General features: G+C 40.2%; 1 protein-coding gene across 1 annotated transcript in view; it reads left to right on the top strand.

The window, feature by feature from the left end:
- The window catches only part of gpc3 (glypican 3), a 195639-nt gene that overhangs the window by 147655 nt on the left and 28261 nt on the right, over window positions 1-19723 (top strand). The window contains exon 7 of the mRNA XM_062999806.1: window positions 16754-16958. Within this exon, the coding sequence (XP_062855876.1) occupies window positions 16754-16958 (205 nt within the window). The remainder of the gene's footprint in view (window positions 1-16753; window positions 16959-19723) is intronic.

Genomic DNA, 19723 nt, shown 5'->3' with positions numbered 1-19723 from the left:
TATGCATTTTCTCCTATTTTCTTTAGCGTAGCCAATTAGTCTTCTACTTCTGGGGACCCCGATGCGTTCAAGGAGGGTATATTTGCCTGCTCCACGCCCCTTCCGACACATGCACAGTTCTCAACGCTTCTGCACAGGCGCTTCGGCCTGCTAACCAGGGCCTGCTAACCTTACACAGTGGCCTTTTTCCCACACAGCAGACTCTGTGTCCAATTTTGTCTGCTGCGGGCACTGCCAATTAAGCCGACTGGTAGCAGAGCCGAGATTCGAACTGGGGTGTTCAGAATCTCAGCACTGGTGTGCTAGCAGAATAGCCTGCTGTGCCACCTGGGAGCCCAACATGTGTATTCTTAATTTCTCTGAGAACTGTGGCGTGATACCCTCACTGGATGAGAAAGACTACATGCCCAAAGCTTTTCTGACACCTTTGAAGCTGCCGGCTGCATCCTTACACCATCCAGCCGTGTGCTTAAACAGAGGATCTCTCAGTATTCTTCCACCGCTTGTGTCGACGCTTTGACCAGATTGTGGGATTGGCTGTTGCAGTGGCAAGGAGGTGAATCATCATCCAACCTCCCGTCCCTCATGCACAGCCAGTTGTGTCTAATGAGTGCATGGTCAGGCTGGTGATTGCTAAGACTTAAACTCTAGCATATTACACTGCTGTGCCATCCTAGTGGTGTATAAATAACATATTTTGACAAAGTTTAAACACATATTTAGTTGTGAAGTACTGAATTAAATTGTTAGTCTTAAATACCATGTTAGGACTGACAAGATGGGTCAAAAATTGAGGACTTGGTAGCTTAATAATTAGATTCAGGTTTTAGATCCAGTACTTTTTCACATTCCAAAAAGAATTAAGAAACTAAAAAGTACTTTGACCAGGGGTATCAAGCTTTATCTTTTAATCATGGAGTCACAAAGACATGTCAAAACTTTCAGAACATCAACAGGTAGATTACAGTGGTACCTTGTAACTCAACGTCCCCTAAACTCAAAATCTTTGAAACTCAACACCCTTCGTCGAGAAATGTATACCCTTAAACTCAACATTTCCCTTAAACTCAACGTGTTCATGTTTTTTTTTTAAATTCATGTATTTAATTTCAAATTAACAATGAACAGCCGTTTTGTTCAGCACAATAGACAGATAGACATTATCGTTTATAGAGATTATCATGTTTTCTGGACCCTCTCTTGGGTAAATATAAACCCCCAAATCTCCCAGTGGATGTTAGGTAATAATGTAACAATGTGAAAAATGCAGGCATTTAATCACCAAGCTTATTTGATTAGATCGGTCATTTTTCCTTTATTAAAGTGTTTCAGGTTGGCACTGAAAAGGTCGGTAGGTGCTCATACTGCTCCTAATTAAAGCATACAATGGCACAGCATGTAAGCTCTTTAGTCATGGGTTTCGGCAACAGTCATAGCTTCACTATATCTGAGCTTCAGTCCACAAGCCGACACATCTGCACATGCCCAAACGTGTCCAAAGAAAGGGCTTGAGCAGCCCAAAACTTATCAAAACAGGACTACTTGCTTTCTTTGGTTCATCATGTACACCTTTATCAACACACAGGCATACAAGAGCCTCATAGTCTCACAGAAAAAATATCTAGTGTTGGTGTTTTACTAAAGTTACAGTTCAAATAAGAGCCCTGAAACACTGACTCAGTTTAAACTGTAGAAATGAACTTAAAACATGTGGTGATGCATTATAATCATGTGTGCAGTCAGAAAATGAAACTATGTAGTCATGACTTGATTGTAAAATCTGTTACGCACATCATAGCCTGCATTCCAAGTCACATACCAAGATTGAAAAAATATATTTAAAATAGTATGGACACTATACACCGACGAGGCAAAACATTATGACCACTGACAAGTGACGTAAATAACACTGATTATCTCTTCATCACGGCACCTGTTAGTGGGTGGGATATATTAGGCAGCAGGTGAACATTTTATCCTCAAAGTTGATGTTAGAAGCTGAAAAAAATGGACAAGCGTAAGGATTTGAGCGAGTTTTACAAGGGCCAAATTGTGATGGCTAGACGACTGGGTCAGAGCATCTCCAAAACTGCAGCTCTTGTTGGGTGTTCCCGGTCTGCAGTGGTCAGTATTTATCAAAAGTGGTCCAAGGAAGGAACAGTGGTAAACCGGCGACAGGGTCATGGGCGGCCAAGGATCATTGATGCACGTGTGGAGCGAGGGCTGGCCCATACGGTCCGATCTACTGTAGCTCAAATTGCTGAGGAAGTTAATGCTGGTTTCTGATATAAAGGTTAGAATACACAGTGCATCGCAGTTTGTTGCGTATGGGTCAATCATGAAAACGGTATTCCCTGATGGCTGTGGCCTCTACGATAATGCGCCCTACCACAAAGCAAAAATGATTCAGGAATGGTTTGGGGAGCACAACAAGGAGTTTGAGGTGTTGACTTGGCCTCCAAATTCCCCAGATCTCAATCCAATGGAGCATCTGTGGGATGTGCTGGACAAACAAGTCCGATCCATGGAGGCCCCACCTCTCAACTTACATGAGTTAAAGGATCTGCTGCTAACATCTTGGTGCCAGTCTAGTGGAGTCCAGGCCTGGACGGGTCAGGGCTGTTTTGGCAGCTAAAGGGGGACCAACACAATATTAGTAAGGTGGTCATAATGTTATGCCTGATCGGTGTATGTCCTTACTATTTTGAAAATAGTGCACACTATTTATTAAGGTAGTATTCTTTTTGGGGCAAATGCCTCAAACATGCTCATTCATGCACCTGTCTTGTCTAAGGATCTCCAAACTGCCTCTACCCATTCTACCCATTCGAAGCGTCTATTCAACCACCCAAACAGACTACACATGCTTATTTAGATAATAACATAAATAGTGATTTAGAATGAAAGTGGATTAAGTAAACGTCTTCCCAAAGCTGTTCTTTCTTAATGCCAAATAAATCACTGTCGTATCACTGAGTACAAAATGTGACTCATGATTCAAAAGACTTTCTTCAAAAAGACAAATAAAGACCCACTTCTTTACTGAGCACTTAAGTTGAGAACTAACATGCACTTACTAATCTTCTATATTGTCTATACAGAGACATTTTCTACCTATACTTTGGACTGTTGTCTTAAGCTGTCTTGAACTAGAGTAGGGCGGGGTTTTTGAAACCCTGGGTCGTGCCCCTTGGGTGGGATGTGAGCCAAAAAAATGGGTCGCAGACCAAAATAATAATAATTAAAAAAACAAGCCGCTCAGGTGGCACAGCGGTAAAATACGCTAGCACACCAGAGCTGGGTTTTTGAATACATCGCATTGAAACTCAGCTCTGCCACCCGGCTGGGCTGGGCGGCTGCATAAACAATGACTGGCTATTGTTCATAGGGTCAGGGACAAGCCGGATCATGGGTCCTCATAACCCCTGCTGGCTGATTGATGGCACCTGCACAGGGATGAGGAATAATGCTGATCAGGGTGTGGCTCTCCGTGCACAGTGCTGATCGGTATATATGACTCATGCAGGTGAAAAATGCAGTCTGTACTTTCACGTGTCGGAGGGGGCGTGTGTCAGTTGAGAAGCATCCTCAGTCAGCGGTGGAGGGTTGAATCAGTGGAGGATGCAATGTAAGGATGTAATTGGACACGAGAAAAATTAGGGGGAAAAGGTTGGAAAAAAATAATTTAAAAAACTAAGTTAACAGGCACTTCAAATAAACTTTTACACAAATGCCCCCTTGTTCAGGCTTTACATTACACCTTGTAAACCCCAGTGGGACCAGATTACCATATTTTGTATTAATTAAGTAAATTTTGTCTTGTGTTTTGTTTTGATGAATTTGATCTGTTACCTGGGTCACAGTAAAAACCATGGACAAAATGTGGGTCATTTGAAAAAAGTTGGAAAACCCCCGGAGTATGGAAATGTTCACTGTGGAAGCACATGTGTAGGTCGCTCTGGATAAGAGCATCTGCTAAATGCTGAAAATGTAGATGTAAATGTAAATAATATCTGATGCAGCGCATTAAATCAATACATAAACAGTCAGCTGACGCATACACACGGAGGGGAGGTGAGGGCGAGTCTCGAATCAGCAGTCTGAACTCTCTGTGTATAACTCTTGTGTGTAAAGATCTGTAGATTCGCTCTTATATCAAATCAAACCTCAACTGTTGAAAAGGTTTAAACGCCTTTCTAGTTGTAAAATGTACTAAATTGAATTGGATGGACTGATTGGATGGGTCAGAATTTTCAGTCCTTTCTAATACCCATTTGTAACAAAATCTACTTGCACCACACCCACCCTGACTGAGAAGGGTCAGAGACGGTCACACCCGTCTGACTTTAAAAAGCTAATACAATGCACTAAATACGAGGGATCTTCTGCACTTTTATATTTCCGTTGGAAACAGTGAGGGTGGGAGGAATGTAACTGGTCGTGTCAGAAGGACTGAGAGAGAGCTTATAGTCTGGATTTAGCGCCATCTGATTTTCACCTTTTTGGTTGCTCGGAGAAGCTTTAAGGGGAAGAAGATTTTCATGTGATGATGATGTGAAAGCAGCGGTGCATCAGTGGCTACACGCTCAACCAAAAACATTTTTTGCTGATGGCATTAAAGGCATCAGAAGGTTACTATGTAGTTACATATGTAGTATGTTTTGAAATACTTAATACATAGTTTTTAAAAATTGCGGAAACTTTTTGAAGAACCCTCATAGTCATTTGCTTTTCTGACAATGCTGATAGCAAAAATTGCCTATTCAAAATGGACTTATGTGTAGGGTTTAACTATAAACATACGTATTTAATCAAATATACCAAGTTCCAAATCTGCATATTTTGACTGTCCCAATTCTTATGACAACTTAGTTTTGAATAAACAGATTTTATTTTATTTTTAATACTGGGAAAGTGGTAATACTATTTATTTACATTTTAGGCATGTAGCAGACGCTTTTATCCAAAGCGACTTACAGTATGCAGTTTTTAAGCAATTGAGGGTTAAGGGCCTTGCTCAAGGATCCAACAGTGGCAACCTAGCAGTGGTGAGGTTTGATCCAGTGTCTCAACCGCTAGGCTACAACTGCCCTGATAATCACATAGGTATTCCAACAATACAATACATGTCTTGTGGTAAACAAAGATTTGTTTAAGGATCTCTGAAGCATTTCTTTAAGGAAAGATGTCTCCACATTTTGACCCGGTTTGGGTTCTGGTTCAGCAAATACACAAACACACATACACACACTGTTGGATGACACGAGGAACCAAACCACAGGCATTATTTCGGTCCCCTTGGACATCCTTCACCCAAGGCCTTTCACAATCTACTGCCCCTATCGAGCTGCCTCCATGTTGTGTTGTGGTTACACAAATAATAGAAAAAAAACATGTTCACTCATGGGAGAGAATAAGTCGTCTGCTAGGCTCTGACTCCTTTGTTACTGTATACAAGAGTTTTGTTTAAAAACCAAAACAAGAAATTTGGCAGCGGTTTATTTTAATGACTTTTGAGACGATACTTCACTGGAGGAATGACTTGGATAGTAAAACAGGGAGTTTCTGCAATGACTTTTCAGCAACCAAGCTGTGAATGCTGCCATTAGTACTATATCATTTATACGCCTCTTGTCTACGAACCCTATTGGGACATTTTATAAAACGCTTTACAAGAGGAATCTGTGACTTGTTAATTCTCATTAATCTTTATTTAACTGAAAGTAGAAAGGAAAGATTTTCAGTGTTTCCACTGATCTGCTTCAAATTTGTCTGCGTGTTTAGCATCATGTCCCATCACTCTTCCTATTAATGAGACTTGTTAATGGTTTGGTAACTGGAGGACACTAATTGTTGCAGTTTTGCAAGTGGAATATTTTGTCCATTCTTGCTTGACACGGGTCTGTGGTCACCATCGTGTGATTCCTCTCTTCATGCTTCATGCTCTTCTTGACTGCAGGCAGGACAGTCAAGCACATGCATTTGGTGTCTACAATTATAGTGCATACAGAATGAGGCCTGGCAGAAATAATCATGGTCTTCCTGGGAAGTGATGTTGCCTTGATGGCAGAATGTGTCTCTTTAAAATCCCAATATACGCCTTTGCATTAGTGGTATCGACTCACATATGCAAGTCACCAAAGCCATGGGCACTGATGCACCCTTTTAACATGAAAGATGTTGGCTCAGTCTGGATGGTCTTTCATCTTTGGCACAGACACTTGACTATAGTTTGTAATGACACTTACAGGGGTACTTGGATGACGCACTGCATGGCTAATGCACTTGCCTACCACCGCTGATATCTTAAGCTCTCAAGTTTGAATCTCAGCTGTGCTATCAACCTGGCTGGGTAGACACAAGGAGATTGACTGGATTCCTGTTATTGGGTTTGTTGCTGCAAATGTGGCCTCTCTTGGCTGGTGGGGAAATCACGGAGGGGCATAGCATGTCTATACACACTCATTACGACTTTCTGTGAGACTTTGCTTCTAGCAGGTGAAAGGAAGCTGCCAGCTCTGCCTTGCAGCCACTGTTGGCCCCTTGAGCATGGCCCTTACCCCTCTCCGCTCCAGGGGCGCCGTACAATGGCCAATCCTGCGCTCTGACCCCAGTTTCCAAACAAGCTGGGATATGCGAAGAAAGAATTTCATTGTACTGTTTATATGTATATACAGTATGACAAATAAAAGCATTATATTCTATTCTATCATATTCTTTTGTATTAACCACTAGGTCACAACCGCCCACCATATACACTGCTGCAGTTCATAAAGGCAAAGTATATGATTCTATAGTTTAACATGGCACTGTATATAGCATTGCAGCTGAATATGATGCAGTGCTATACTGAACCACAGTGCTGTTTTTATGACCGTACTGACATGTACGCTCCTGCCTGTGTTGAACATTTTACCACATGGCAGCCTTGAACGGGACCTTTCCGCTCAGTTTTGCCTTGTGACTTAATGTTGTGGAAGAACAGGGCTTCAGACGCACTGATTGCATGTTTTGTGTTGTTCAACGCCGCTACATTCCAAAGAATTTTAGCAGCCCATGTCCTCAAACCACAGAGAGACGAGAGGGGGAGGGGACTTTCTTAACCTTAACATTTCTTAACTTATGAGGCTTGTTGTTGATTTTTTTTAATACGTTTTCATGTATTTGTTTTCTTCCATTCTTACATTTGCATTGTTGTGAAATAAACAGTCTTGCACACATACACACAATAAGGGCGTATTTTTTATTAGCGGTGACTGTTCTGCTTTAGGTCGGCTGCCTGGAACACAAAGTCACTTTCTGCTTAAGCATTCCGTGCCACCACAGCCGGTTGCGGTGTGTGTGTGTGTGTGTGTGTGTGTGTGTGTACCCGCATGCTAGTGGGAAAGGAGTTCATGAGCACTGTTAGCTTATGCTTCTCTTTACAGAGCTTACGTCAACCAGAGCACCAAGTGAGAAAAGCTTTCCTTCCCTTTTTAATTTTTATTGGGACTCCTCTTTATTGGGTTTGTTTTTAAATCCCCTCAACCGCCGCAGGTTTCAAGGCAGCCATTTTTGGGAAGGAATTCAGAGGGAAATGCGTTGAGGCCTCTGGCACATGCAGCACATGCAAACCCGCTGCTAAAACCGGAGAAAACCGGATACATTAAAAACCCAAAAATCTAGCATAGGGGGAAAAGGAGAAGAGTTGTGGTACTTTTGCTTACAAAATCATTTCCATAAGAGAGGAAGCCATACAAAGCCAATCATATTTCCTGTTTTACGGCATATTCAAATAATTATAGTACAGAAGAAAAAAGCTGTACATCTTGAATTTTTAACTACCACCAATTTTCGCTATCCCCCAGACATAGCCAATCATGCCTGTTTGTAGACGCCTGACTGGCAGATAGCACCTCTGGGGATTCAAACCCTTGATCCCAGCAGTAGTGGGTTATAACATTCTGAACTTAAGAAATATTTTTGGTATTAATATGTCAAGGTAATTAGTATGCGTTAAGCCTCATATTGGAATATATGAAGGTAAAGGAGGAAGAGGACGGCCAGCAACAAGACAGATTGGAACAATGAATGAGTCTAAAAGTCCAAACACAAGACAGGATAGAAAAATGCCTTTCATATGGTCACCAGGAGTGTGTTTAACTTGACAGCACAGTTATTTACACCGAGCACTTTATTAGGTACACCTATCTTGAACATTCAGTCATAGATTATTTTATATGATGTACCCACCTTACAGATGAATTTTGTGGTTATACAATTACTGAAGGTTGCACATTTGTTGCTCTGTGTAGTTTGTCAACCCCCCCCCCCCCTTCCCCAACCCCATTTATCATTTGAAAAGGATCCAGTAGGAACCCTACTGACCAGATCTTATTTGGGTGGTAAATCATTCTCATCACTGCAGTGACACAATTGTAGTAATGACAGGGTACTATGTGTTGGACTTAATGTACAATAAATGTAGCAGGGGCAGCAGTGTTCTTTGGGATTTTTAAAAACCTTTCCATCAATGCCAGCAGGACAATAGAGCGCCAAATAGAAATATAAAGCAAACAGCATCCTGTGATCAGAATGTGGCCACTGATGAGATGTGGAAGGTTAACACTGTGCATGTACCCGTAGAATTAGTGCTTACGGAGTATGTGTTCCTAATAAAGAGGCCAGTTGGATTAAGTAGTATTAAAAAATCCCAACACAAGTGCTGAAATTCTTTGCTCTGCCATTGGTCAGCTGGGCACCTCCTAGCAGGCTCAGTTGGCAGTGCCTGCAGCAGACAAAATTGGCCACTAAAGACGGTTTTCCATCCACCAACTTTTTGCGAATTTTGAAAATGCGCATTAAAAAACCTGGATGGAAAAGCTCAAAATTCAAAAAAAGACCCAAATATCGCAAAAAAAGTTTTCACGCTTGAACGAGGTGGAAAGGTTAGAATATTGCATCGCCGAAATGCGAAAAAAGGGGATGGAAACGGGTTTTGCGAATAAACGATGACGTTTCAAGCTCTAAGTCACACGCACACACGCATATACTGTACATATATATATATATATATATATATATATATATATATATATATATATATATATACAGTACAGGCCAAAAGTTTGGACACACCAGCCAAAAGTTTGGACACACCTTCTCTTCAATGTTTTTTCTTGATTATTTTTATTTTCTACATTATAGATTAATACTGAAGACATACAAACTATGAAGAATTATGTAGTGAACCAAAAAGTGTTAAACAAACCAGAATATGTTTTATATTTTACCAACTCTACCTCTGCACAACCCAACTGATGGTCTCAAACACATTAAAAAAGCAACAAATTCCAAAAATTCACTCTAGACAAGGCACAAACATTCATTGAAAACCATTCCAGGTGGATACCTAATAAAGCTGGTTGAGAAAATTTCAAAGAGTGTGCAAATCTGTCATTAAAGCAAAAGATGGCTACTTTAAAGAATCTAAAATATAAAACATTTTCTGGTTTGTTTAACACTTTTTTGTTTACTACATAATTCCATATGTGTTCCTTCATAGTTTGGATGTCTTTAGTATTAATCTACAATGTAGAAAATTAAAAAAAAATTAAGAAAAACCACAGGAATGAGAAGGTGTGTCCAAACTTTTGGCCTGTACTGTATATATATATATATATATATATATATATATATATATATATATATATATATATATATACAGTGTATCACAAAAGTGAGTACACCCCTCACATTTCTGCAAATATTTCATTATATCTTTTCATGGGACAACACTATAGAAATAAAACTTGGATATAACTTAGAGTAGTCAGTGTACAGCTTGTATAGCAGTGTAGATTTACTGTCTTCTGAAAATAACTCAACACACAGCCATTCATGTCTAAATAGCTGGCAACATAAGTGAGTACACCCCACAGTGAACATGTCCAAATTGTGCCCAAATGTGTCGTTGTCCCTCCCTGGTGTCATGTGTCAAGGTCCCAGGTGTAAATGGGGAGCAGGGCTGTTAAATTTGGTGTTTTGGGTACAATTCTCTCATACTGGCCACTGGATATTCAACATGGCACCTCATGGCAAAGAACTCCCTGAGGATGTGAGAAATAGAATTGTTGCTCTCCACAAAGATGGCCTGGGCTATAAGAAGATTGCTAACACCCTGAAACTGAGCTACAGCATGGTGGCCAAGGTCATACAGCGGTTTTCCAGGACAGGTTCCACTCGGAACAGGCTTCGCCAGGGTCGACCAAAGAAGTTGAGTCCACGTGTTCGGCGTCATATCCAGAGCTTGGCTTTAAAAAATAGACACATGAGTGCTGCCAGCATTGCTGCAGAGGTTGAAGATGTGGGAGGTCAGCCTGTCAGTGCTCAGACCATACGCCGCACACTGCATCAACTCGGTCTGCATGGTCGTCATCCCAGAAGGAAGCTGACGCACAAGAAAGCCCGCAAACAGTTTGCTGAAGACAAGCAGTCCAAGAACATGGATTACTGGAATGCCCTGTGGTCTGACGAGACCAAGATAAACTTGTTTGGCTCAGATGGTGTCCAGCATGTGTGGCGGCGCCCTGGTGAGAAGTACCAAGACAACTGTATCTTGCCTACAGTCAAGCATGGTGGTGGTAGCATCATGGTCTTGGGCTGCATGAGTGTTGCTGGCACTGGGGAGCTGCAGTTCATTGAGGGAAACATGAATTCCAACATGTACTGTGACATTCTGAAACAGAGCATGATCCCCTCCCTTCGAAAACTGGGCCTCATGGCAGTTTTCCAACAGGATAACGACCCCAAACACAACCTCCAAGATGACAACTGCCTTGCTGAGGAAGCTGAAGGTAAAGGTGATGGACTAAACCCAATTGAGCACCTGTGGCGCATCCTCAAGTGGAAGGTGGAGGAGTTCAAGGTGTCTAACATCCACCAGCTCCGTGATGTCATCATGGAGGAGTGGAAGAGGATTCCAGTAGCAACCTGTGCAGCTCTGGTGAATTCCATGCCCAGAAGGGTTAAGGCAGTGCTGGATAATAATGGTGGTCACACAAAATATTGACACTTTGGGCACAATTTGGACATGTTCACTGTGGGGTGTACTCACTTATGTTGCAGCTATTTAGACATTAATGGCTGTGTGTTGAGTTATTTTCAGAAGACAGTAAATCTACACTGCTATACAAGTTGTACACTGACTACTCTAAGTTATATCCAAGTTTGATTTCTATAGTGTTGTCCCATGAAAAGATATAATAAAATATTTGCAGAAATGTGAGGGGTGTACTCACTTTTGTGATACACTGTATATATATATATATATATATATATATATATATATATATATATATTAAAACTGAATGACTGTCAATGACCCGATCATGGTGCATAGCTCATCAACGGCTGATTTTGACATTCTAAAATTCTTGATCCAAAGTTCGTTTGAAAAATGGTTCTGCACAATGTGCTCCCAAAATTGTTTAGTGCGTTTACGTTCCCAGATGCGGGGTGAACGTCGCCGTGGCACGGAGATTTGAGCCCACATTAGACGGGCCATTGCTCGTTCTGCCCGACGTCTCTCACGTGATGTAAAGGTTTTTTCGCATAACTGTAGTTGATGGAAACGCAACATTTTCCGCTTTTTTTTCTGCCGATATTTCATAAATGCGCTTTACACTTGCAAAACGTTTGGATGGAAACCCGGTTTAAGTCTGCTGGGTGGGAAAAAGACCAGACTAAAAATGGGGTGGGGTCTTTAATGCTGTGTAAGGACCCTGCTTAGTAGCTCAAGGCGCAATCAGACAAACATCAGACAAACCTCAAAACAAATCAAATTCCATATTCAAACAGGAGAGGAATGTAAACAGACAAGCTGCTTGGAATTATAGGCACCAAGTTAAAAGTACTTGTTTATGCGAACATAAAGTGAAGCTCTCGAGCAAGATAAAATATCAGAAGTGGAGATTCTTTATATGCTGTTGCGACACACTGTAGATCTATTCATGTAGATCCAACTTTATATACAGTACAATAACTATGTCTAATAGGTTAAATGTCTTTTCCTTTTGGAAATCAAGCCGGGGTAAGAGAGGAACACTTGTGTTAGATTTGTTTACATTCATTTGTAAATAGGAATCTCACTAGGTGGCACTCTGTAAAGGTTGCTGGTCAGGCCCTCTGAAAGATGTTGTTTGATTCGTTTGCGCTTTGGTAAGCGGCCTGGAAAAGAATCAGTGTTTTTCATTAGTTTCTTCAGTGTGACCATGTTAAGGTGCTTTCAGAGAGAAACAGTGCTGTATGCTACCAGTATCTGGACCTGAAAGGAGGTCTGTGTGGTACTCTGGTGGAAAAACGTACGCCTGTCCCGGCTGACCTCCGCTGAATAAGCCGCTGTTACAATCTCACATGCCTGGTTTGCAGGAGAACTTAAGACGGCCCTTTGCCCCGCGTTGATGCAATTTAATGATTATCGCTCTCCGCCTTTCGCTCTATTATAGTCCCTGTCATGGGCCGTACCTTCTATGATTTGTTTCTGAGCGAAGTTGTCCAGGGCACGACCCATCTGATTTTAATTTTCTTCTGTGAGAAAAACAACCCAAAAAAAACCACCCAACCCAAAAACGAGCACATGTTAGCGTCTACGCATCGGAAGGAAATCAGTAAAAAAGAGAAGGGTGAAGATGAAAGGAAAAGCAGAAAGCATGGAACACTGAGCAATTTACTTTGGCAAGCCGTAGAATTTATTTGTTATGGAAAACATGAACGTCCACATTTACTCTAACGTCCTCACATTCTTTACACTGCAAAGAAATTGTTCTGGCATGGATTAAGTGCATATTCAACCCATGTATTAAACATTTGATAACAGACACCTCATTTTACTGCTTTATCAGTTATAAGGGTCTCAGACTGGGAAATGTAATGTAAATCATTCAGGGTTCCCACATATTGTTACCAAAATAAATCTCTGACCCTTCAATGCCTTTCCATGACCACATGTTTAGCTTTTGTAAATAAAGAATGCAAGAGCAGAGGTACTGAATTTGCATTTTGGCCTGCACAAGTTCCTACAAAGGGTGGCTCAGTGAGTAGCACTGTTGCCTTACAGCAACTGTGGCTTCTGGGTCCTTTCTGTGTGCAGTTTGCATGTTCTCCCTGTGTCCATGTGTGTTTCCTTCAGGAGCTCCAGTCTCCTCCTACAGTCCAAAGACATGCAGTCAGGTTAATTGGAGATAGCAAAATTGCCCTAAGTGTGTGTGTGTGTGTGTGTGAGAGAGAGAGAGTGTGTTTGCACCGTGATGGACTGGCAACCTGTCGACAGTGTTTCCTACCTTTCGCTCAGTGAATCTTACCCACCGCAAAACTGAATAGGATAAAGCACTGGTAAAACAGACAATGAATGTAGTTCCTGCACATATGATTCATTAAAAGTTGGATATAATAGTCTCATAGTAGTCTCCTGAGCCATTATATAACTGACAAACCTACAAATAAAGGTTTTCACTACCCAACTACTGTATTTTGTAAATATAAACAAGTATAGGGTTCGAAAACCTAGTGAGCTGCCTTGCTGTCTACTGCCTACCTAGCCTAAGTTGAGAGGATTCTAATAAGACATTGACTTATACGTAAAGCAGGTTATTCAGACACACTACTTAGACAGCAAATACGGCGATTACATCACTGCAGTTTTCCCTTTCTAAGCTAACACAGTTAGCCAGCTTACAGCTCCCTCCGTTTACCGAAAACAGTTAAACTGTCACTGGCGAGCCAGAATTTGCAAATAAATGACACTTGTACGCCTTTATGCAAATTAAAAATCAATGAGAATTTATTTACATTTGAAAAGAACTTCGTTCGTTGCTCCACATTTGTACGCCATGTTTGTCATTTTTTGTGAGAAAAGTTGTGCCACACTGAATGCTGGGATTGCCTTCACCGTAAGCATTGGATGCTCCCCTGCTATTTAGATAGTTCATTGCTTTGAAATAAGGCACCTTAGTAGGCAGCATTTTAAGGTAAACAGACTTCTTCTCAGTAGCACGCGTAGGATGACGTAAAATGCATCTATGTAGAGAGATCACTAGGTTTTCGAACAGACCCTTAATTTAATGACTGCAACGTAACTTTAAAAAGTTGGGACAGCATGATATTTACCTGTTATGGTCACCTTTCCTATTAATTACACTGTTTAATCATTTGGAAATCCAGGATACTAAGTGTTGCAGTTTTGCAAGTGGAATTCTTGAGCATTCTTGCTTGATTCAAAACTTCTGCTGGTCAACAGTCTGTGGTTTCTGTGGTCCGATTCTTCTCTTCATGATGCGCTATACACTTTAAATAGAAAACAGATCTGGACTGCAGCACGTATCTCAAAAATCCCAATATACACCTTTGCATATGAATCTTTTTATAATATTATGTACAGTAGATGGTGAAGGACCTAAATTATTTGCACTCCTGATAAATATAGAAGTTAGAAATATATAAGTTCATGAAGTCATGCATTTGGTGAATCTTGATGAATCATTTGATGAATCATGATTCCCTCATCTGTTACCGATTCACCTGCTTATTGTGGACTTTTTTAAAGGTTTAAATATTTTATAAATGTTTTACTCTTCCTTGGTCCCTATCCCAACTTGTTTAATATTTTTGTATTCTAAAAATTCAAATAGTATATCGATATTGAGTCTAATAAAGTCTAATAATTTAATAATGCTGACAGAAAGTCGCTGAAAACAGACTAAAAAACCGCGATAATTCATCATTTTCATGCTCATGCTACTTTCAGATGAGTAATGTACCCATTTGTATCCAATCACAGACTTTTCCACCCATGCACTCTGCACAGGCGCCGCTATCCTCCAGTCAGGGTCCTTACACAGCGTTTGAAGACCCCGCCCACATATTCCGGTCATCCCTCCCTCTAGGCACTGGCAGTTATGCCCGCTAGATGGCGCCCAGCAGACCAGTGGCAACGGCAAGTTTTGAACCGAAGAGTTCAGAATCTCGGTGCTGGTGTGCTAGTGGAATATCCCGCTGCCAACCTGGCCGCCTCACTATTTGTTTATATATACAAAATAGTTGGTCAGCTGAAACATTTGAATAATTATTTGTACTCTTGTCAGTTAAATAAACGTTCAAGAGAATGAACAAATCAAAGATTCTGGGACTTATTGCATTCTCCACAATGTCCCAACTTTTCTGGAAATGAGGTGTATAATAAACGTTTTGTATTTTATTTTGATTATATTCTTATATCATAGTAACAAGCAGTAATAATGTCAGTTTATGCAAAATATTTAGCTTCAGGGCTCACATATAAACACTCAGAAACACTGTGTGTGTGTCTTCAGTCACAGACAGCATTGTCAGAGCACTCCTGCCAAAAAATACACATCCCCTCTTCAAAGCAGCTAAATTATAGTCATTTCTCACAAGTAAAGATACGGTGCAGTTAAATAAAATATTTGATTTGTTAAAGCTCCTCCGAACTGGTAATTCCATTAAAATAATCTGTGTAGAATAGTGATTTGTGTGAGTAGGATTTTAATGCTTAGGAAAATACTAAAATGATCTAGGAGCCTCTATATTTTACCATCATTAGAAATATTACGACCCCAGTTCTGAAAAAGCTGGGACAGGAGGAAAGATGGTAATAAAAAACAGACAGCAAGGATTTGCACGTCTTTTTGCCCTGTATTCCATTTAAAATACTACAAATACAAAATATTTAACGTTTCAATTAATCATCATCTCAGAAAACTTGGAGAGGGGCATGTTTACTGTTGTTATGTCATATTTATGTTAAACAACAATGTGTAATTATTTGTGAACTAAGGACACCAAAAGTTGCAGGCAAATTGATTATTTCCCCCCTTCTTGCTTTACATTAACATTTACATTAGTGCATTGTGCAGCACTTAGCACACACTGTTATCCAAAACGACTTACAATTATGACTCAATACATTTTTTGAGCAATTCTGGGTTTAGGGCCTTGCTTAAGGGCCCAACAATGACAACAAGGTAGTGGTGTTGCTTGAACCAGCAACCTTGTGATTACTAGTCCAGTACCTTAAACCTTGAGCTACCACTAATCACTGCCCTTGCTTCACATAATATAATATCTGCTCATAATGCTTCATAATGCGCCACAAATTTTCAGTGCAGGCAGGCCAGTCTAGCATATGCATTCTTTTGCTGCGTCTGCATTATGAGGCTTGGCATTGTCTTGACACAAGCAAGGAAGCCTCCACAAATGTACAAACAGAAAAGTTGGGACAGAGGCATATTTATCTGTTACGGTCACCTTTCCTAATAATTATTTTAATAAATTAATAATTTAAAAATTATCTTTATAAGTCATCTTTGCTCTTTACTGACTGAGTGACTCTGAGTGACTGAGTCTTGTGTTAATGTTTCTTTTATTACCAATCATAATGGCATCAGCTATTTCTTATTCACCTGATTTACTGATTAAAAAGTGTGTTCATGTGATAATCCCACAGCCTATCCAGTCTTACATTGCTCGTATCAGTGTTTTTTAAACTTGATTTAAATCAGCATATTTTCTAGTATTTTTAATAGTAGTTATATTTCTAGTATATAATAAGAAAAAATGGCATTACGATTCATCACTCATATTTTATTTAATTTTGTAAATATTAAATAAAGTATTCAGATCACCTTAAAGTCACTTAAATCAGGCTGTTAACTAGCGCTGCAATTTCCTAATCCATGTTCCCTCATGGTCTCTCCAGCTGTTACGAGTGGTGACATTACCGGAGAAGCGATGGAGGGCTCGTCCAGGAGGGGCAACTGCAAAAAGAGATCCGAGCAGACAGGACCAAGTCATGGAGGATGAAGAAGGTCTGGAGAGTGGCGACTGTGATGATGAAGATGAATGCACTGGAGTTTCAGGACTCGGGCCGCCCCCACGACGCAAACGTTTACGTGTCTTTGCAGGTCAGTCTTTAAAATGTGAATCACGTTTTACCAAAAGGCTTGTGTACTAAGGCAGCGGCCCCAACCTTTTTTTCACCACGGACCGGTTTCATATAAGATGTAATTTCACGGACCAACGGGGGAGGAAGGATTTACAATAGAATAACTATAGAATATAGCTTTTTTCACTGAAACAAGATGCTGCTCTCACCTAGTGGTGATTGGGGACAGTAACACCCGAAGAGTATCGAAAATTTAATTGCTCCTGTAGCGATCTCTAATTATTTATTCTTTCTTTGCGGCCCGGTAATAAATGACCCAAGGACCGGTACCAGTCCGTGGCCCGGTGGTTGGGGCCACTGTACTAAAGAACTAAATGTTGGTGTGAGAAAGTATTTGCGCCTTTTCAGTTGCTTCAGTTATTGCATATTTTTCATCATCACCAAACAGAAAAAATGTAAACTGTGGTAAATTGACCCGAGTGTCAGGACTAATAAACTCTGTTCAAGTACTTTAGCAAAGATTTATCCAAAAGGAGCAGATGTCTCTTGAGTGTTTAGAATAAGTGTCCTAATTATTAACGAATCCACAGCATACAGGAGACCACACAACTATGGAATTTATTAAAGGGTAGCAAAAAGGCTACTGCTAAACAAAAGAAACAAGAAATAGTTACCAGAGAAGTGCAGTGTACATGTTTCGCTTTATTAATTAATTCACTGTCTGTTTTACCACACTCTACCCTGGTCAGGGTCAATGTGCGAAAAACAGTAAACACAATGAACGGCTCATCAGTCCATCAGTTAGGGAAATTTTTGTAGCTTCAATTTGCACCCAAAGGAAACCTGCATGCACACAGGACATGTAAACTCCACACAGAAAAGGACCCTGGCCGCCCAACTGTGAATAGAACCCAGGGCCTTCTTTCTGTGAGGCTATTTTTGCATTTTCTGATCTTCAGTTGATTATTTGCCTCTATTTAAATTACCTGAACTTGAATGAGTAATAATGCAAACAACATTTTGCTAATGACTAGGGAATTGATCTAAATTCCACTTCCAACTGTTCTCATTTTCACTGGGTGTTCAGGGAAATCAACAGAGTAAATCATCAAACCCCCAGCAATGCAAGTCAATTATTGAAACCCCATACAGATTATTAATTCACCATTTAATTAACTGTCAAATGCTTCTCTGTTTATGTCCTACTTTAATCAAGTTGCACCCCGATGCGAAGGTAATTGCTACTTTACTTTCATCACTGACCTCTTGAACTTCTTGTTGTCAAAGAACAAAAAACAAAGGAAAATGCTGGATGTTCTGTCGAGGCGAAACAAAGCTTTAAAAAGCCAACAAACCGTACAAATGCAAAGAAATCAAATAGAGGCAAAGAATAACAGCTGAAGGGCAGGAACAAGGAGCTGGATACTGACTGACAAAGCTGGGCCAGCTGAACAAACATGACCACGGGAGTTGTCCCTCCAACCGTGGTTCTATGGCTAGCACCAGCAGAGGTTCATAGGTAAGGCTTAGATCTAGTGTGTCCACTGCATTGGAAAGTCAATAATGAGCACTAATACTGGTAAATGGGCAGTAATACAGATAAAACTCATGTCACATATTAGTGGTGAGTCTGAATGTTTTTAAAACTTTAGACTTGGTGGATTTACTCCTCTCACTTAATGAAAATAAAATAAATGTGCTGAGTACCTTAAAAAAATTACCAATGTACCTGTACTAGTAATTTGGTCACTGTGTGATCCAATCAGCAGGGCCAGCTGAAAGACCCAGTAGACCTTGTATATGTCAAAAATCTCATATTATTTGGTAAATGTACATTTCAACCACTTGTGTTTGTTCATTAGATGGGTTTACTGTCCATGTACACATGTTCTCTGATTTTTTTTCTGTATTCTGTATTTCTGTCAAAGTAATTTTTATTATATATAGAAATTTAAAATAACAGTTGTACTATTAATTCACAGCTTTAGTGTGTAACATTTTGGTTATGTATCTGTAGACTCTTTTAGCCAGGGATATATTTCATAAATTAGACCCAACAGCTCTTTCGTTAGATATCTGAGACTTTCCAGGGTGACTCAATACTCGGCAAGACAAACATGAACGTTTTGTTGGTAAATCATTATAGAAAATAATGACGTTTTCTTTCACACAAGTTACACGCTGAACTTTTGGTGAAACATTTTATCCTTGGATTAGCCAACTGTTCAATATGCAAACATCATAATATCTCTGATTTTAATCTCATCTGAATGGATAATGTCAGTCATTTTTAGGCTGCTTCTTTATTTAAAGATTACCTGCTAGGTTTCAATTTGTTATTCTGTCACCTTATTCTGCCTGAGATTTTGGAGACTGAGGTGCTTTTCCACTTAACCCCTAACCCTACATTCGGACCGGTATCGTTTTTATACCTCTTGCCACCTGAATCGCTGATCGCTTATTGCCCTGTGTTCACACTGGAAGCGTCATCATCGCCTTTGGGCATTTTGCTGGCATGGTTTAACTCATGCCAAGCAAAAAAGAAAAATGCCATGGCAGTACTTCACAGTGTACTTTACTGGCTAGTATCTACAAAGTGTATAGAATAAAACAATTTCACCACAAATCAGATATAAATCAGATTCTTTCCCACCTGGTTTTTACCACAAATCAGACGTGTTCCCACTAAAAATAAAATCCTGGAGAGGAATCACTCATCTATAAATTCCATTCCTGCAAAGTCCATCATTGTACAGATTTAGCAGATTTGTGTTCTTGGACTGT

Source organism: Trichomycterus rosablanca, chromosome 8 (genome assembly GCF_030014385.1).
Source record: "Trichomycterus rosablanca isolate fTriRos1 chromosome 8, fTriRos1.hap1, whole genome shotgun sequence".
In the NCBI taxonomy this organism is placed as follows: Eukaryota; Metazoa; Chordata; class Actinopteri; order Siluriformes; family Trichomycteridae; genus Trichomycterus; species Trichomycterus rosablanca.
This window is presented reverse-complemented; position numbering and strand designations above follow the sequence as displayed.